The sequence below is a fragment of the Centrocercus urophasianus genome, unplaced genomic scaffold (genome assembly GCF_019232065.1).
Source record: "Centrocercus urophasianus isolate 14NV4802_14NV808 unplaced genomic scaffold, USGS_Curo_1.0 seq_16, whole genome shotgun sequence".
Taxonomy (NCBI): Eukaryota; Metazoa; Chordata; class Aves; order Galliformes; family Phasianidae; genus Centrocercus; species Centrocercus urophasianus.
The window spans coordinates 24,617,402-24,637,803 of record NW_024884711.1 but is presented as its reverse complement, the minus strand read 5'-3'; the positions used below and the strand labels follow the sequence as shown (position 1 = coordinate 24,637,803).

Here is a 20,402-nt window from a genome sequence, read left to right as displayed (position 1 = left end):
GTATCTGGAGCTGGGATAGAAAACGTATCTCCATTCCCTAAAATGTTATCTGTGTAGTTAAAATTAATGCAATTAATGTTTGGGATGCAATTTCAATAAATGCCCATAGGTTGGAGGATTTTTTTCATTTGTAAGCAGTTCTGATGGAGTGCCATGAAATGCACAACTTCAAAGCTTGGGTTGTGAGCTCAAGGCATGAAACGTGCTCTACTCTGAAAAGGTGGTAAACAAAGATCATGAATTTCTTCAGTCTTGAAAAGAAATGATTTATGAAGGATTGATAGTGGTCTACAGGTTGTGATAAATACAGGAGGGATCTGTACAAGGCTTAGGGAGTGCAAGTAAAGCTGGTAGGAGCCGTATGTGAAGTAAAGGCAGGCAGCAGCTATGGATATGGAAAACTCCTGCAGAAAGATGCTGTGAGAGATAAAAAAAAAAAAAACTGAGGAAAAGATTACATGATTTGGTGAGAAAAATTTGTTGGAGGTTCTGTAAAATATGAAGAAATCATGTCCAGCTCAGGAAGTCCTTGGACTTGGGATAATATTGGATGGGAATTGTACCAGGCTGATGTGACCACCAGTAACCATCTGTCTTCTGCATCTTTCTCAGCAAATCAATGGGTTTCAGAAGGAGCATAGTGATGAGTTTTCCTTTATATACTTTGCTCTTCTGTCACATTGATGCATCATCATGTTTTCATCACCTGCCGAGCTGGGGTTTTTGTTTCCATAACAATAACTGTAAGTCACCTATTACAAGCAGCGTGAGTTTGTTTTGTTTTGGTTTTCTTTTAGCAGTTTCATTTTTAAGCAACTTACTAGAAGTGATGTGGTTGAAGTAGGTGCATACATTGAGAATTAAGGAAATTACGTTACTTGAAAGCCAGTACACAGAAACATTTGACATGATTAAGGAAAACTGAAACTATGGTTGTCTTGAGTTTCTGGTTTCTATTAAAGGTATCTGAGCAGCAAATCTGAGCTGTGCCAAGACAGTTAAAAAGTAGGCAAGGATCTGGCTTTGTAAGTCACTTGCTGTGTTCTGAGCTACTGCTGCAGCAATTCTGGCAGCAGGATCAGCGCTGCTGTGTTAAGTGGGAACGGCTGGAAGAGAAGAAGAAAGGTGCTGATAAACTGCTTTGGGAAGACACAAACAGCACTGTGCTGACTACTGAAACAAGCACCAGCTGCAAGAAAAAGCTTGTACTGCTGACCTGTACTTGTTGAAGAACAGGGGAGTGACAGAGCCTGCCTTTGTGGAAATCCCTGAGGGCAGCCCGCACCTCAGTTTGGCACAGATGGTGCGTGTGCGCTGCGGTTAGACGGAGTGTCAGTGAGAGCTGTGGGAGCTCAAGGGTTTGCTTGGGAGGTTAGTGGTGAATTCGAGGGAATTCCTGAGCTGCCATGGGATGATTAGTAAACATGGCAGAAGTTTTTTATGGCAGAAGTAGGAGTTTATCACTGTCTCTGTGTGTTTTATTTAAATTTTAAACGCATCTTTTTTTCATGCATCAAAAGCTGCTTGACCCAGAGCTGATCATGCATGCTAGAAGCATTGTGTGTGTTGCTCCTGGAGAAGCAACCTCAGTTCGGAGCTATGACTCAGAGATGTTTATCAGGACTCTCTTTTCAGGACTGTTACAATTCCTCAGGTTGTTTCAGCTTTTATTTTAGTAGTCTGATGCAATTCATTTTATTTTAATAGTCTGATGCAAAAAGTCATTTTAGTAGTATGATGCAATAGCAGCGCTAAGTGGTTGAAGTTCCAGGAAAGTAAAAGGAGCCTGGTTATTACAATTACTTTTTGAAATGAAGGAATGGGGAGCCTAAGTTGCAAATTATAATAATTGATTCTGTTCCCATTGCTGGATTTGGTTGAATAAATGAGCTGAGGGGTAACAGGTGGGATACAGTCTGTTCTACATTCCCATTTCTGATTTTCATGGAAATAAGTAGGAGGAGTTTCCAGGAAGAAGGGAAGGACAGATAATGTCTTCAACTGCCAGTTCTTTCTTCTCCAAGCTAATTTTATGTCCTGCTCCAAGAAACACAAGTTGCGTTGTTTGTACTTCTGTATCTGACATGTTCTTGGTGAATCCTAAGTAAGAGTGTGCTGGAGTTCTGGGGTAAGAATTAATTCAGAGTTTTGTCTGTCAGCTGTGCTTTAAACGTGCATTTTATTTTTTTTTAATTAACAATATTTTCCCAGTTTCTTGGATAAGTCCCTTTTTATTTTCTGGGTGGACTCTGAAGTATCAGGCAGCTTAGTATTAGCTCACAAGTGATTGTCACCAGTGTTAATGGAAGAGTTATCTGGAAAGATCACTGCAGTCCCAGTTCTGTGTTGTAGGAAGTACAGATATATTTCCATCATCCCTGCGTTCATTAATGCTGATTTGCCCTGTTGTGGTGAGAGATTTATGTTGGCTGGCTATTAAGTCCCGTACTGGACACTTCAAAAGGGAGTGCCTTCTACCTTCAGTAACTGAGATAAAGAACAATAGTACTGCTGAGGGAAGAAGAGGTCATTTGGTGACAGGATGCTGAGAAGCCAAGGCTGCAGCACTGCCTCCTTCACATTGCAGTTACACCTGCAGGAGCAGTGAAAATGTCAGCGTTGCCATCTCCCACATTTCCATGCTCTTCAGCAGCCCTGTGGGAACAGCTCACATATCCATGGGAGCTTAATCTTAATATATTTTTACTGGACTATTTTCATCGGGAAGCCTGGGTGGATTCGTGCCTTGTGCAGTAATTTTTGCATGCTGTAGAAAATAATTCAGTTCAAAACTTCAGGGACCAAGGTACTGGGCTGTCACTCTGAGGACTGTGAGCTGGAGCAGAGTCAGCAGCTCTGTGTCAGTTCCCATTCTGACCAGCCTCAGACATCACCACGCCGAGCGCTCACTGTTGTCCTGCCCAATCCACAGGTTGAGATAAAGCTTTAGATTGCCTCTTAATAATTGAAATATAACGCCTGCCTGTCTCGTTGTGTGTGGCTTCTAGCAGCTTAGAAAGGAAGCTGATAGAAAATACACCTTCTCTAAAATTAGTGCAGGTTTCTCTGTAGGAAAAGAGCAGATCGTAGCTGATTTACTGAACTCCAAGTTCCATAGCAGGCACTAGGTAGGGTTTGTGGCACACGGTTTCTGCACATGCCAGCACAGGTACTCACCGTTTCATTCACCACCATTTTCTTGTTTGTTTGCCAGCTGTGACAAAAATGTTGGCAGGCAGCTCTTTGCCAGCACAGTATGGAGCTGCACTGAGTTTCTGGCAGCAGAAGCAGATGTGTTTGCTGGAAGATCTGTCACTGATTCCATATCAGGTATTTTATATATATGAATTGAAAAAGTGACCTGAAACGTCACCACTTCCAAAGTGATTAATTTTAACTAATGTAAAACTAATGGACTGGAAAATGGTAGGTGCAATTCAGAATCATCAGTAAAATCTCAAATAAACATTTGTTGTTCTGCCCATTAACCCGGCGTGTAATATCAGCTGTTCCAAGGTGACAGCTGCATCTTAAACAGGGAAATGGAAAAAGATTTTTTTTTAAATCCCATTTTGAGCTTCATATTCTGTACAAGAAGCAGTGTCTGGTAATTCCATGTACATTATTTAACTCTTTTAGTTTGTTCTTGGATAGTAAATATCACAGCAGATCAATATCTTCTAGTGGAAACACCATTCTAGGTCACAACTTTCCAGCAGCAGAAACAAGATCTCTAGTGTTTTGTGAACATGTTGCTGAAAAGAACAGTATAGAAAGTGACAATTTGTAAACACCTGTGCAAAATGTTTTTACAGTTAAGTTAAACTTGGTTAATGCTATTGTTTGCTTTGATTCTTTTATGTCACAAATGCTCTGTGGAGAAAGATCTGTGGGTCCTGATGGATGACAGGTTGGCCGTGAGCCAGCAGCATGCCCTGTTGGCCGATAATGTCAAATGGGATCCTGGGGTGCATTAAGGAGTGGGGTCAGCAGGTCAGGGGAGGCGATCCTCCCCCTCTACTCTGCCCTGGTCAGGCCTTATCTGGAGTACTGTGTCCAGTTCTGGGCTCCCCGGTACAAAAACGACAGGGATCTCCTGGAGAGAGTCCAGCAGAGGGCTACAAAAATGATAAAGGGCCTGGAGCATCTCCCCTGTGAGGAAAGGCTGAGTGAACTGGGTCTGTTCAGCCTTGAGAAAAGAAGACTGAGAGGAAATCTTATTAATGTTTATAAATATCTTAAGTGTGGGAGTCAAAGAGACATGGCCATCATCTTTTCAAGGGTCTTTGGGGGCAGGACAAGGGGAAACAGCCATGAACTGGAGCATGGGGAGTTCTGCACTGTAATGCAGAGGAACTTCTTATCAGTGAGGGAGACAGAGCACTGGAACAGGCCGTTCAAGGGAACTTGTGGAGTCTCCTTCTCTGGAGATATTCAAGACCCATCTGGACACTGACTTGTACAGCCTGTTATAAGGAACCTGCTTTGCAGGGGGGTTGGACTCAGTGATCTCTAGATGTCCCTTCCAACTCTACAATGCTGTGAAATGTTATCAGAGTTATTTATTTTTTTAACAGCAGTGAGGCTTTGAAAATAATTTTCATGTGTCTGATTTCTAATCATAATTTTACTGTTTTAAAGGTGATGATACGTGTGAGTATCTTTTGTCCAGTGGGAGATTTCTTGGAGAAAAAGTGTGGCAGCCTCATAGTTGTATGATGCACAAGTATAAAAACAGGTATGCAAATCCTTCTGTTGTTCTTCTTCTGGGAAAGAAGATTAATTGTTGTCTGCTGTTGAAATTGCAGCCTCATCCATGTAACTGTTTCTGCCTCTGTATTAAAATACAAATAAATGCTGGTAGCAGTACTGGTGCTTGTCACGAGGAGCTACCAGGTAGTTCGGGAACTGCTTTCTTTGTAGCACTGTGGAATAGGAAAGCCTACTTTATCATTCCAGTAATCATATTAGCTGAAGAGTTCACTTTCATTTATAGGCAAATTATGCTAAACTCCTAATTATTTCAACACTGAAAAGATGTACTGTTACTTTGCACTGCATGTAATACATACAATTACCTGTACTGATCTATAGATTTCACTAAAGACTTTAATCTATTATAAACTTCCTGTAATACGAGTGTTGCTGTTTTGTTTTTCAGTGAAGCAAAAAATTGCCTCATAGACAAACATATTGTGTTTTTAGGAGATTCTAGAATTCGACAGCTGTTCTATTCATTTATAAAAATCATAAATCCTCAAGTCAAGGAGGAAGGAAATAAGGTGAGATGGTGTATTTTGATGATTTCTGTTTCCTTCTTTTCCAATTTATTTCATAACTCTTCTCTGAACTCGTTTTGCACTGCTTGCTGGGCCAGGAAAAAGAAGCACAAAAAGGAATAGCAAGATTAGACCAAGTTAATGAGAGTTTGAGAAATGAAGTGGGAAGCTTGAGAGCAAGCTCCCAGCAGTCTAAATAAACAAATGCAGCTGACTTCCCCCATAGCTTCTTAGGTGTCATACTTTCTTCTTGTTGAGAGAATGATTGTTCCATTCATGCTTTGCAATTTGGTATCTTATATGTCAGTTAGATTGCTGACCTAACCTGTCCTAAAAATCCTTGGGCAAAGACAGGTTTCCAGGTTTAACTTGAGTCTGAAGCTGTAACTAAAACTGGCTTCTGATCTCAGCGTGCTTTTGATTGTTGCTGAAAGGTAGGTTTTTATAAGGTGGAGAACGTGAACTGCAGCTTACTGGGTGGAAGCAGAAAGAAAGGATTTAGCTGTAGACTATCAGTTTACTTTATTGTGTGGCACTTCTTAGGTCTGATTCTTCATGGGTGCATATATGTATGTGAGGGAAAAGACACACTTCACTTCCAACTGCAAATGAGATCCGTCATAAGTACTTCTGTGGTTTTAAAGGGCAAGCTAGCAGCTTATCTGATAGAAAGGATGCCGTCACTTAGGCTTGTCAAAACAAGGCGTTTAATTGATGGAGTAACTTTCTTTTTTTTTCCTAGTTATATCATATTTGCTGCCTAAAGGCGAGAGTACATTGAACAGCTGTGAGATGACAGGGTGCTATAACTAATTTTAAGCTGAGAGGTATCTTCTGTCAAGTATTTATGAAATCCAGATCTGTTCATCGAAGATAAATATACTTTTTATGAGGATCAAAAGTAACATTGTCTTAGTACTTAAAGGGTTGTAAAGGATTTCTGGCTGCTTTCTTTCTAGTTTCTCACAATCTCACTCAGAAATGTAACGATACCTTCCAGGCTTTGTTTCTTTCTGAGATTAATTTGTTCAGATCTTTAATTAAAGCTGTTTCATTTGTTCTGTGCAAAGAAGATAGATGGATGAACAGGAAGGCTAGGGGAAAGGAAGTCAAAGAAAGAGGGAAAAAAAAAATCTACAAGTTTCTCATTTGGGGAGGGAAAGCTTAGGAAATTATTTAATGAGACCTTTCTAAGAGAGTGAACAGAAAGCATTTCAGATGTAATTCTACCAGGAAAAATAACCCTGTGAGAGTAGTTTGTTTTATCAAGAAAACAATACAAACACTTTGCATTGAAATACTGACTTGTTTATACAGGAAAATTCTGAAGGTAAACCTTTGGGTAGGAGTGAGTTAGCATAGCAGTTTTTTTCTTCTGAAGGTTATCTTACTTTGCTTTGATTGGTTTGTTTGTTTTGGCAGCATGGAAATATCCCTTTTGAAGATAAATCTGCTTCAATTAAAGTGGTAAGTTTTTATCTGGCATTAAATTGTATGCCATAATACTTTGTATCTTATTTCGCACAGTGTAATCCAAGCTGCAGTCAGTTTGATTTTTTTTCAGACTTCTGCAGGTGCTGAAAAGTGAAACATAGTTTCAGAGCATTGACATTCTTTATAAATCTTGAACAAATTACATGGGAGTGTATCTTCAATGCATTATATTATATATCAGATACTTTGAGAGACTTCAGCTTGGAGTACACTCACAGATTCTACCGTTCCATGTACTTACATTATTCAAGAGAACTGCAAAATCTTTAGATCTGCAGTAGTGAAAGAGATCTCCTTTCTGCTGCGAGTATTTCTGCATTATGAAGTTTCCTTACAGTAATTTTTGCATATGTAGTCCTTGCAACTTCACTTGAATGTGTATCTGCAGTCCTTCTAATACTTCTGCAGAGTAACTGGGTAGTCTGATCTTAACTGGGAGATATAGTAGCATTAGCCAACATGTGGATTGTTTTTTAGCTGAATGTTGGGCACTGCTCTTGACATCTAAAATAAAAAATGTAGTAGGTGGTGGGTTTAACATCCATGACACTGTTAAGCAGGTAGCAATTTACAAAGTGGTAATGTAAAATGTTGGGATTTCTTTTTGTTTGAAAACTATAATTCCAAGCTTTCAGTCATATTAGTCTCTAAAGTTTCAGATTTTAAAAAATCCATTGTTAAAAAATGAGGAAAAATCAAGTCAGTATATACAGGTTATAAGATGTGAGTTTGGTTTTAGCCATGATAGCATGGAAGGGAAACCTAAGGACATCCTATTTGGCAGAGTCTAAAAAGTTAGTTTCTTGATGAAATCTTGACTCTTGAACTGCATGTTATTATTATTGTTATTTTAATGGAGAGAACTTGTGGTTTTGGTTTGGTTTGGTCTTCCTACCAGACTGCAATGTCAGACTTACCAGACTTGCTGTCAAGGAACTCTCACTTGGGCTTATGTGGTTTTCTTTTACACTTGAGCTAATGCTAATTAGTTTGTGTTTCTGTTTTGTTGGGTTTTTTTGTTAGTCTAGTGCTTGTCTTAGTGCTTACAGATTAAATCTGCATTTCTTTTAAAGGATTTCCTGTGGTATCCAGAAGTTAATGGCTCTATGAGGCAGCGTATCAAATCTTGGACTGAGGTTAGTGTTATACTGATTATTTTAGGAAAATGTTCTGACTTCTTCCTTTCAGAAAGATGGCTATAAATACAAAAAGGTTAACAACTGCAGCGTATCGCACTGTCTGCAGTCAGTTGTGTAACAGAGGTCTGAAATCTGGCATCAGAATAATGAAAGGGAGCATGTGTGTGAATATGTGCTTATTAGCATCTACTGTCTGCCAAGGATGCCTTTACTTGGGCCAAAAAAGGCCTCACTAGGAAAAAAAAATCCAACAAAAGCAAACACCTGCTTTCTAGGAGCAGGTTGATTCATCCCAGTAGGAACTGAAAGAATTTTTCATCTGATTTGGCAACGTTAAGTTCTCTTTAAAAGCTAAATCAACAGTGATTGTAAGTGCTTATCTGCTTTCATTCTTGCAGATTCTACGACATGAAAATTAGTATTTGTGATATATCTGCAGTCTGTTGTTATGTAACCACTAAATGGACAATTTTGAGCAACTGTTATTTCAAATGGAAGTCTTAGTTAACTTGATCAGTACATTAAATGATAACTATGATTTCTGAATATTTTAAAACTAATTTCTTTCTACTTTGTCTCATAGGGGTCTGTGGCAAAACCTCATATAATTGTAGCAGGAGCTGCCACGGTAAGTTACATGTATGTGGCATCTAAGTAAAGGAGGAAGATTTAGTAGGGTAATTTTTATTCTTTCAAGTTAGTTATGAGATAAAGCTGTTAATCCCAGTTTATGATGAAAGTCCCAGTTTTATATAAAAGTATACTCTCTGTGAAATTCCTGCTTATAGCAAGTAGTTAATTCTTAAGCATTAGGTTACAGCTACGTGATACGCATTACTTGGTTTAAAAGCAGTTTAGTTCAGAGACAGTTCAGGTGTTCTACCATTGTAGGAGATCCACATAAATCCATTGGGCTTTAGGAATCTGATTGAGGCTAGAATGTCTCTGCTCAGTCCTTCTACTGAATGAAACATGCTTCTTAAAATGTATGTAAAATACTGCAGGTATTTTAGCTGCGTAGATTTAGCTACTGGGAGTCATACAGTTAATCTTTTTATTTCATTCTCCAGTGGTCCATCAAGATTCACAATGGCAGCAATGAAGCCCTCACACAATATAAAATCAATATCACTTCAATTGCACCTCTTTTGGAAAAATTAGCAAAAAGTAGTGATGTTTACTGGATCTTACAAGGTAAAGTAATGAACAATAAGTAACAAGAATTCATATTGTCACTGTCAGTTGAACCAGTCTCATTGGTTATGAAGAACTTAGTCTGTACTGCTGATTTACTGAGTACGTATGTTGGCTGAATTGCAGTGCAGCTTTTTGAGCAGTTGTAACTAGCTGGCTCCTAACTAGCTGTTAGTAGTGATGGAGGTTTTCAAGTCTCTCTCAGTCTCTCTCAGACTCAGGATGCTAGGACTATTTTCTGTTTTCCTGTGTTTGTGTTCCACTAAGTTCTCAGATTACATGAGTTGTGGAAGAGGTTCTATAAATGCAGCTTGTGCATGTCTAGAATTAACTCTGGAGAATATTGAGAATTTAGTTCTCTGAAGACAAACTTGCATCTGTATGCTAAGCATTGGTGAGTTCAGATCAGGAGCCAGAAATCATGGCTCAAAATGAGTCTGCGAGGTTTCTATCATGGCACCAACCTTCTTTAGCTTTTCTTCAACAAAACTCAGGTATGACTTTGATGCTGAACAGTGAGCTGATAGGTAGAATTGTGTTTTCTGAGCCAGGAAATGTTTCAGGTGGTTGTCATCTCTGTGAGAAAGATAAGCAGGTTTTGAGCTCTGATAGCAATATGTTCAGCTGTATCCTTAAAGTCGTATGTAAGTTCCTGTCAAAGGTGGTTCTAGAGATTAACCTGGATCAACAGATTCATCTTTTGACATTACTTTCAAGACTAAATTTGTCTATTACAAAAGCAGTTAACTGTCAGACACGCTCCAACATTCTGCTGATAAAGATCCAGTCCATTTAAGTAATCTCTGAGCTCTTTGTAGTTGTAATGGAACAAATAAGAGCAGAAACTGTACACAGAGCATAGTGTAAGTATGGTTTGTACGGACTTGGATTATCCAAAATAGTCAAGAGGCAGCTTGAGTAGAAAGCTTAAAGCTTTTAGTGCGTTTTACCAGTTAAGAACATCAGCAGCTTTTCATAGCGACTTGGTGATTTTTTGATCTGCAATCCTGTGTAGCTTAGTGTTAAGTTCCAAGTAATCCATGTAGCCTGCAGACAGCTAAGTACTGCTCCAACCTGCTGAAAAAACTTAAGATTCTAACATCAGTTAAATTGGATCAGCAGGAACCAGAGGAAAATGCTTATGAAATGTGGCTTAGTGAAGTGAGAAACTGGTTTCATCTGCAGCAGCTAGTTTTGAGATTCTTTTTCCCAGTGTATCTGCTCTGCCTGTCTTCTACCATCTTGTGTTTGGAACCTTTACTTGGAGCGTTCCATTTCTGAGAGAAGGCATAAGCAGCTCTACTCCAGCACTGTGCTTCACATGGAGCACAAAAGCATTCATGTCTGGCCAAAGCTTTTTTGATCTATTAGTACATGTGCATAACTGGGGAATAACGTTAAGAGTATTCTGGTATAAGCTACTCTGGTTGCAGTAATGGTCACTGATTCCTCACTGGTTTTGCTATGTTATTAAACAACTTTAAGTACCAAAATGAAAGGAACCTCTGCAATCTGAGCTAACCAAATGTGTTTGTGATGTGGACTCTTCATGTACCCATTTTTTATCCTTTCAAATTCAGATCCTGTTAATGAAGATATGCTGAGTGAGAGTCGGAAAATGATCACTAATGAGAAAATAAATGCTTATAATGAAGCAGCTGTCCGTATTTTGAACAGCAGCTCCCGAAATTCAAAAGCTAAGGTTAAATTGTTCAGTGTATCAAAACTGATAGCACAAGAAACGATTATGAAGTCTTCAGATGGCTTGCATCTGCCTGAATCAAGCAGGGATACGGTAAGTATTTTTAGCACTGGTCGATGTTAAAAAGTAATAATAGTGAAACGGGATTGAAGGGAATGTTTTGAAACAGCAGACAATATAAATATAGTGAAAACCTTCCCATCCTTCAGGAGATTTTGTTCAGAAGATCCCAGTAGGTGGAATGTCAGGCAGTTTTGCTTATTTTTGTTTATCAAAGAGTGTGAAACGGATGAGAAAACACACAGTATAGATTTTCTCCACTGTGTGGAGTGCCAGTGGCTTTAATTCTTTATTATCTTTAAGCTATGAATACATATGCATGTCATGAGCCTCTCTGAGTGTGGTCAGAGTGCCCTCTCTGTGACTGAACTCTGCTGCTGTATCAGCATTAGTTCCACTCCTTTGCAGGTTTCAGTTGCTTTTGAATATTGGATGAGCTAAGTATCATCTCACCAAGGTTTTAGTCTCATTGTCATGTTGTAGACATTTTCATTACTCTGCCCCTTGAGGACGCTAAATCTGTGAGTTGTATTTTATGTATAGTCTATATATTTAGTTACAGCTCCTTTTAGAGCCAATAGAGAGAACCCTTCTGTTGTAAGAATTAGGCTTAAGTCATTCTGCTTACCTCAGGAAGCTAAAGATTGTAGTGTTTGGAAGAGGTGTTTTGATTCCCATGCTGAATGCAACAAGGATTATGGGGGTTCCTATGAAATTTTTCCTATGTGATAAGGGGGAAGTGCATAGTTTTTCTGTCAATGCATGATCTAGTTGAAGAAAATTTTATCTGATGACAATATTTAGAGATTAATTGGAGAACTGTCTATTTCTTTGACAGAATGCAATGATTCTTATGAATGTCTACTGCAATAAGATAATGAAGCCCATTGACGGCTCCTGCTGCCAGCCTCAGCCTCCTCTCACTCTGATACAGAAATTAGCTTTCTGTTTCTTTACTTTGTCCATTGTTGGATATTTTGTTATCAGTTTAATTCATCGGAATAATTATCGAAAGAACAAATCATGCACTGATTTGGAAATTGGAGAGGAGAAGAAACCTACCAGCAATACTCCTAATGTTTCTACTTTAGAGATGCTGTTACACTGTTTCTGCAAACTCGGTCTAATCATGACCTATTTTTATCTATGTGACAGAGCAAATCTTTTCATGAAGGAAAATAAATTTTATACACACTCATCTTTCTTCATACCGATCGTCTATATCTTGGTTTTGGGGGTATTTTATACCGAAAATACAAAAGAGGTAATGATCAAGTTGACATCTTATTTCTGATGTAGTTTGACAGTTGGGGTGTAAATTTCAGATTGCTGATTATTGGAAGTAAACATTTTAATGTCAGTATAACTCATCTGCAGAAAATACATTTGCAAGCAATGCAGTGTTTGCATGGAATTAGATGTAGAATTTTCTTAAAAGCATGTGGGCATGAGTGTGTTTGTTCTTTGCTGCTGTCGGTTTTTAAGCAAGTGTAGCTCCAGTAGGTGAGAGTGTAGATCACATCAGCGTGTCTGTTTGCAAGAGGGCTTTTACAGTTTAGACCTATTTGCCCATAAAGTGGTTTATTGTTTTGAACTTTTTCTCCTCGTTTTGTAGATGTTCGTTGTACTTTTTGGAATAGCAACACTCTTGTTTTGTTTTGCACTAGACTAAAGTGTTAAACAGAGAACAGACTGATGAATGGAAGGGCTGGATGCAGCTTGTTATTTTGATTTATCATATCTCTGGAGCAAGCACTGTAAGTGAATTTCAAGGTTTCTTTGGGGGAATGCAAATTGGGCAGAAAGCACAAATACTTAATAGAATTGAATAGACTGAATAATTCATACTATTGTTCTGATAGTTTTAGAAATGATGTTTGCAGAATTAGGGTATTTTTCGGTTTCCCTGATAAGAGCATGTTGTGCTCAATTCACCCATATACACAGTGTACTTGATTTCTTGATGCAGAAGACTGTGTTATTTTCACTTGTCAGCAAAACTTTATGTTCAGAGCTCAAAACTATTGAAGTTAAGCTTTCAGATATCCCTTCTTAACTCAGTCTTAACTGATAAAGAATACAAAAAGTGCAAAATGATAATAATAAATAGAATCTGAATACAGTTCTTGTAATGATAAGGGAGAGATGGGGGCAGCAAAAGAGCTTAGTAAGAAACAAGAAATGCAGCATGTTTCTTTTCCTTGCTAAACCTGATTTAGTGCAATGCAGAAAAACCAAAACAGGAAAACCAGAAGCATCTATGTAGTTATTTATAAAAGGTACATTATTTTTCCCCACAGTTTTTGCCTGTGTACATGCACATTCGAGTTCTGGTGGCTGCATATCTGTTCCAAACAGGTTACGGGCACTTCTCATATTTTTGGATAAAAGGGGACTTCGGTGTGTACAGAGTGTGTCAGGTAAGGATATATTTACTTACTGTTTATAGAAAGAATTTATTTTTCTGGAAATAGGGTATCTACAACACATCCATACTCCATAAGTAGTGTGATGTTAGTGTACTTAACCAAAGTTTTCAGATCCAAAGTGGATATGGTTTCTGTGCAATCCAACACATGTAGTGTTTATTTGTTATTATTTTGCATATGCAATGTTGTCATCAATGTAAAAAATGCCTTAAAAAAATAAATCGTGTTGTTAAATATTTCGTAATGTATAGCAATGGAATTTCCATTGTCATGTGTGTATGAATATACATGTATGTATATATATAAAATGATCCAAGCTGGTATTTCTTAAAACTTTTTTTTTATATGAGTTGATAAATATTTGGTGAGTTCAAGAGGCATTTGTGCACGGACTTTCTTTATTTGTCTTCTGTGAATAAAGGTAATTGTCTAGTGAGTTATTCAGCATACGGGTTTGCTTGCTCCCAGCACTGCAAGTCTTTAAGTAGATGAAACAAGTGCTGTCTTGTGTCTGATTTAAATTAAAGCCATTTCCAAGTTGTAAAAGCTTTTAATTTTTGCATGCACTTTGAGTCTTTTCCTTATTGCTGGGGAAATGAAAACTCTTTGTTTGGTTTGTTGGGACCTTTAATAGAGTCCCAAAGCACTTGCAGTATTTTTCTTTTTCTTTCCTTCAGATGAGTGATGTTTTGGATCTGTTGAAGAAACTTTCCACGTTGCTGTTTCATTAAGCATCCAACTGTTTTGTACTGAAGTAGATTACTAAAACAGGAACAAGAGGCATCACTGCAGTATTTGCTGCCTCTTTCAGAACTTAGCAAAGAAAGCATCCTCACACGCTCCATATTAATTTTTGCACATTGCAGAATCTAAGCTGAATTTTTCTTCAGTCAGGACAGAGTACTGCACGGCAGCAGCTTGTTTAACTATTTGGTGTGTAGAATATCACACTAACATTTTTGTTTCAAAATAATGAAAATTTCACCAACTTATCAGGTGTAGCTGCTTCCTTTGGAGAAAAGGGAGGAATCAACTTATCTTTCATTGTAGAATGTTTTGTTTTCCTGAAACCTTTTCACTTGAGGGTTCAAAAATTTTTAGATCCAATGGCAAAATGGAGAAGAAGCAAACATTCTCCAAATGCTTACATTAATTCTCAGGGGGCTTTTTGGTTTATTTTGTAGGGTTGTTTTTTTGTTGTTGTTTTCCCTTCAAAGACACTATTGTTAGAGACTACAGCAGATGGGATGCTCACTCAGTTCCCAGGCTGGGAGAAGCTCTGTTGTACCCTGTTTTCATTGTTGTTGCTGCTGAAGTAGGCCAGGGTAGACTGGCCCTGCGTCACATCATTAACCTTGAGTCTCATGTTGCTCTGCTGTTGTTCCTATGTTTCAACTGAAATACGATCATCACGTGAGGTGATGTTTTCATGTAATGCTAAAGAAACATTCTCCCCTATCTCTGCCAGCTTTGCCTTCCAGACTATTTACTATTTAATGAGAATGCATTCTTTCCTCTGGCTCCCTTCAGGTATTATTTCGCCTCAATTTCTTGGTCGTGGTTCTGTGCATAGTGATGGACCGACCATACCAGTTCTACTACTTTGTGCCACTCGTTACTGTCTGGTTTATGATCATTTATGCCACCTTGGCTATGTGGCCTCAGATAGTCCAGAAGAAAGCAAATGGTAAGATAATGCTCTTTTGCCCTTCTACTCTAAAACATGTACGCGTTCCTGCAGATGTTAATCATGCAGAAAGCTGCTGTTTGTAGATCTCAGCCTTTTTGTACAATAGTACAAACATGTTAAATGACTGCTCACAGAAGTAGGTTGTTACAGATGAATGATACGTCAGTTGAAAAAGTAAAATATCTCTGCTTATAGTCGTATAGGATTCTTTTTAATAGCTTTGACCATCAGAAATGTATTCTATCAAGAGCTGTACCACTAATAAATGGAAGCTAAAAACATAGATTGCACTGTCTTTGCTGGCTGAAATTACTGCGATCGTGTAAGGACCGGTGCAATGTGAGCAATGAGCATCTGCATGTTGCCATTCTGGATTGCCAACGTACTGATCCATCCAGAGCACTGATTCTGCCTCATCCTGCCGTATAAGGGCTTGAGGTTTATCTTTAGCCCCTTAGATTAAGGGAAGTGTGTAAAGTGTTTCTTGGGATGTGAAAGCTAGAAATAAAAATTGAAGCGAAATGCGTGTTTTTCATGGATTATACTTCTGAGAAGAGCTGTCACCTTGTGGTAAATGCCTGTTGATTAATTCACTTAAATTAGAACCTACAAACCTAAGAGTCTTAAATCCCCTTTCCCAGTGCAGAGAGTAAAATGCAAGTTTTAGAGTCTGCAGATAGAAAAATGAAATGCATCGAAGGCGTGCCAGGAATAGGTGTTGGGAGAGACTTGAGGTGTTGCAATAACTTGAGTGGACTTTAGTATTAATTGACAGCTTCAAGGAACAGTTTCTCTGTCTTGTCTTAAGAAGGCACTTGTCCTTAATGTACTCCAGAGCTGGTACCCCTGAGTTTAATGAGATATGTTCTTCTTATTTCACATAACAAAAGCTGATGGATGCTGTTTTATTTATTTTTTGCTCAACTAGAATAAGAGATGCCTGTGTTGAATATTTGGGAAAGCAGAGGCTTTAGAATATTATTTCTTTTGAAGAAGTTCTGTTTGAAGACATTCTGTTTCCTTCTGTGTGGATGCTGACTGTTTTTAGGTGTGAGGTTTAGTTTAGGATTATTAGATTGAAAATTACTACAATTGTTTATTTTAGTTACTTCAAGTAAAATGTAAGCATCTAGGCAGTGGTAAAGTATTGTTCATAATATTTGAGTATATTGATTCTTTCTAGTACTGAGCATAGCCACACTAAATAGTTGGCAATTACAACACAATGTTTCCTTGTATTCAGTAGTGGAAAAATGAATGACCGTGTATCAATTAATTTCTTTTTTCCTCAGGGAACTGCTTATGGCACTTTGGTTTACTGCTCAAACTGATCTGCTTACTGGCCTGTATATATTTTCTCTCATATTCTCAGGTTTGTAAACTTCTCGTATCCTTATTGACTAACAATATTATTAACTGTCTCTGCATTTGACAACAAAAGTAACTATTTCTACATTTTAGTGCTTGAGTATTTGCTTCTTTGTCACACTGGAACCTTCTGTTTATTTTGGTTTTGAATTGGTGTGGTTGCTGGAAAATAAAAAAAGCACAGTTCAGTATCTTATTTCTTTGTAATGCTTGATGTGTCCCTACTACAGATGTAATAAATATGAAGGTGTATGGATGTTTTCTTTAGTTTAGTGATGGATTTTTTGTGCACGTGGTTGGTTTTGGTTTTTGTGTTTTGTTTTTAATGTGTTCAGAGTTAGCAGGTTTTGTATCAGCAGATGGTGTTACAGACACCCGTGTCTTTCAGGGACCTGCTGTTGGCTTTCATGCTTTATCCTAAGAGTGAATCTCATGCTAAATTACTGTCCTCTTCCTTGCTACGGTATGGATGACATAAATAAGGACAGCACCTGTCCCTCTAGAATTTACAGCGGTTTTTGTGTTTTTCAATCCTCTATTGGTTTTAAGCCTACCAAAGCTTGCATTAGTTATCCCAATGTGTAAGTGATCTCTCCCTTTGAGTCTCCAATACAAATTGGAAGGAATGCCAATACCTTTGTGGGGAGGCAGAAAAAGGTATCTTTCTCATCTGAGCAAGTACTTTTGACTTCATTTGTTAATTAGTTTTGGCAGGAATAGGGAATGCTTCAGAGGAAGCCAATTATTTTGTAACACCGCTTAGCTTCGAGTTCAGATTATCTAAACCGGGGAAGCTGGAATGACATAAATCAGTTAGCTGTCTTTTGATACGAAATGTAGTAAATATGGTTAATGTCAATGTTAATGCTTTTGTGATGTTTGTTTTTTTACAGGGTGCATTTGAGAAGGTATTTTCTTTTTGGCCACTGTCCAAGTGTTTTGAACTGAATGGGAACGTCTATGAATGGTGGTTTAGGTGGAAGTTGGATCGTTATGTATGTGCCACTTACACATCTTTATACTGTACTTTTAAGTGGTGGGGTTTTTTTTTTTTTTTCAATTTGGAGGGTGTGGGAGGGTTGGTTCCCCTTCCTCTAGAGAAAACAGGAGTTTGTCACGGTGGGTTGTTCACTTTAAGCCTAACACACATCCACTTTAATTCTGCAAATGTCTGCAAAGACCTTGCTTTAAAGAGGGATGTTGGCTTGCTTACTGCTACACCCTGCTTACTTGCTTAAAAAATGATCTCATTTTTATCTTTCCTCTGAAATGTTATTCTGAAATAAAACAGAGAGACACAGTTCTTCTTTTTACCTGCTTATAAAGGTAAATGGATTGTCTGAGGTGAAAGTGTTTATCTACCAACCTGATTCATAGCTGAATCGCCTGTGTGCTTTTCCCTCTGGCACTCTTAAGTGACTTAAATCTGCAGGGTTCCTGGGGCACTGCCTTGCAGCATTTCAGACGTAGAGCTCTGTTGGTTGTGAGCAGTGCATATTCTGTGATGTTGCTGACAAGGAAGTCCCAAATTAACACTGAAGACAAGCAACACATGGGACTGAAACAGCATCGTGTTGCTAGCTAATGAGAAACTGGTGTAACTTCATAAAACACTCAGCTGAAGAATTGTGCCTGTGAGAAAGGAAAGCACTTGTAATGCTTCTTGAGTATTTTCACCTGCCAACTTGGGAGAAGGCCAGGGCCTCATGACTTCTCCCCAGAGAAAGCACATTTCAAGTGCTGGCACAGATTGCAGAGAGGATAGTGGGTACTTGAGAGCATCTTGAAACTTCATTGTCCTGAAATTTCATGTCTTTAACATCCTGGGAAGAATTAGTAAGAATGCTTTATCCTTAGTATTTCAGCTAAGTTTAAGAAAAATAAGCAGCTTATGACAACCTGGTGTAGGAAGCCTATTTTTGATAGTTTCAGTAAATCCCTGGTCTTTGGTGTTACAAGTGGATTATATGTAGCTTTTCTGTTGTTGAAGTTCGTGGCTGAAGTACATGTAAGCCATGAAATGCTCATTATGTTGTCTTTTGCAGGTGGTTTTTCATGGGATGCTGTTTGCTTTTATTTATCTGGCATTGCAGAAGCATCAGATGATTTCAGAAGGGAAGGGAGATCCACTTTTCTCCAGCAGAGTTTCAAATGTTCTATTATTTATTTCAATTGTATCCTTTTTGGTAGGTACCTCATTTACAGATTTACGAGGCTGATAATGCTTGTTAAAGAATTCCTTCTGGTTTTGAAGTTCTCCTTTAGAGAATATACTGATTTAAAAATCACTTCTTGATCTGGGGATGCTTCGGCTGTGTATTTTCGCCCAGCCTGAACCGTCTACTCACTCATGTAGTTTTCAGTCAACTGGAGGTGAGAACTTCATCAGTTTTTCACATCAATGCAAAAACTGTAAGAAAAGCAGATAAATAATATGAAAGATAATGGAGCTCTTGCCTTCACCCTTGATTGATAGTCTAAATGTGGTTTAAAAAAAACGATTGTCGACGCTGTGTTTTCATCTTGTGTGTGAGTAATTATGGTATTTGTCAGTTGCAAAAAGGGATTTAGGAGAAACACAAAAGGTATTCTTCCTATTACTGCCCCACAGCCAAATACTGCTGAAACACTTCAAAATAGTCTGTCTGTTGTTTCATTTGTCAGTGTTACACACCACTGTTACTCAGCTGATATTTGTATCTTGCAGACCTATTCCATTTGGGCTAGTAGCTGTAAGAACAAAGCGGAGTGCAATGAACTGCATCCTTCTGTTTCAGTGGTGCAGGTAATGATGTTCCTTTTTCTTACAGTGATAAATCTACACTGGCAATCTGCAGACTGATTTTAATTATGAACTGTTCATAAAAATATATATTAAATGTGATGAATATGTATATGTGATGCACCTGTGGTTTGGTTAAAGTAAATAAAGTTGTGTGTATGTGTGACCTACTTGTCACCCATAGTCACATCTTTAACTTTCTTTTCTTTTTCTTGTTTTCCTTTTTTTTTTCCTTAAGATTTTAGCTTTCATCCTCATCAGGAACATTCCTGGTTACGTCCGTTCCGTATATAGCTCTTTTTTTGCCTGGTTTGGTAAAATTTCTCTAGAGGTAAGTGTGATAACAGAGCTGCGGTGATCTTCAGCCTAGAAATGCAGGGTGCTTTTGTTACATAAATTGCAGCAGTATAAGATAAATATTGAAAGCATATCGTTTTATTTAATGCTGTTCTTTGACCTGTTTTATTGTAGCTTCCATCCACACTAAAATATCATAGCTGAAATAGTAGTATCAGAGTAGCAGTCTTATTTCTTATGCTGTTTTGGGGGAGACTTGTAGACTGTGGGAGTTGAGGTGTTGTGCTGGGGTAAGTTGTGGTGTGTATGCAGTTGGAAGACAAAATGTGAGTCGTTTAAGGAATCAGCATTAACTGTACTGGCAGAGTAAGCACACTTATAAATCAGTTTGCCCTAAAAAGCTTTGCTGCATTAATAAAGAAATACAGCTTCACAAGCAGAACCCTTTGTTGTGCACATTTTCTTGTTCCACTGAGAGTATAATTTGAAAGAGTAGGAATTACCTTGCTTTCGATGTTGCTTGCTCTTTATTAATATTAGGTGTATAATTTTATTATTAAATACACTTTTTAAAAGAAGGGAGAGAAAAAACTTACAGGAGAATCTCAGTGTGATACAGTCCAGTCCATGATGAAATTTTTCCTTTAAGGATGATGTTTTCAGCATCCTGATTCGTGGTGGATTTTAAGGTGCTGATCAGCTCCAGGGGCTTTTCCACTCACCAGCATTTAAAAGCATTACCTTTTGTTTGCAGGCACATTAGTAAACAGAGGGATGGTTACTGAGTGCAGGTGTATTCCTGATCTGTCCTGATAGAATGTAAATTATTTGTGTCCAACCTGCTAATTCTATGTTTTTGTTGTCCTCTTTTTTTTTTTTTTTTTTTTTTTTAATGTTTTAATACAAAGTATTTAAAAGATAAGACTTTTGTTACTTACATACTTTAACTGTATCCCAGTTAACTATAT

At 38.0% G+C, this 20,402-nt stretch overlaps 1 protein-coding gene across 4 annotated transcripts in view; it reads left to right on the top strand.

The window, feature by feature from the left end:
• Nucleotides 1-20,402, top strand: part of CASD1 (CAS1 domain containing 1) — a 37,332-nt gene that overhangs the window by 2,635 nt on the left and 14,295 nt on the right. For 3 of the 4 annotated variants that reach the window (XM_042817597.1, XM_042817596.1, XM_042817595.1), the window contains exons 2-17: nucleotides 4,642-4,738; nucleotides 5,162-5,282; nucleotides 6,702-6,746; nucleotides 7,847-7,909; nucleotides 8,496-8,540; nucleotides 8,983-9,106; nucleotides 10,687-10,901; nucleotides 11,707-12,132; nucleotides 12,536-12,625; nucleotides 13,169-13,288; nucleotides 14,828-14,984; nucleotides 16,280-16,359; nucleotides 17,249-17,350; nucleotides 18,401-18,541; nucleotides 19,063-19,140; nucleotides 19,376-19,468. In XM_042817597.1, coding sequence (XP_042673531.1) covers nucleotides 4,642-4,738; nucleotides 5,162-5,282; nucleotides 6,702-6,746; nucleotides 7,847-7,909; nucleotides 8,496-8,540; nucleotides 8,983-9,106; nucleotides 10,687-10,901; nucleotides 11,707-12,132; nucleotides 12,536-12,625; nucleotides 13,169-13,288; nucleotides 14,828-14,984; nucleotides 16,280-16,359; nucleotides 17,249-17,350; nucleotides 18,401-18,541; nucleotides 19,063-19,140; nucleotides 19,376-19,468 — 1,997 coding nt within the window. Of the gene's footprint in view, nucleotides 1-3,226; nucleotides 3,331-4,641; nucleotides 4,739-5,161; nucleotides 5,283-6,701; nucleotides 6,747-7,846; nucleotides 7,910-8,495; nucleotides 8,541-8,982; nucleotides 9,107-10,686; nucleotides 10,902-11,706; nucleotides 12,133-12,535; nucleotides 12,626-13,168; nucleotides 13,289-14,827; nucleotides 14,985-16,279; nucleotides 16,360-17,248; nucleotides 17,351-18,400; nucleotides 18,542-19,062; nucleotides 19,141-19,375; nucleotides 19,469-20,402 lie in introns of those variants that run through there. The other variant, XM_042817598.1, reaches the window with a different exon arrangement.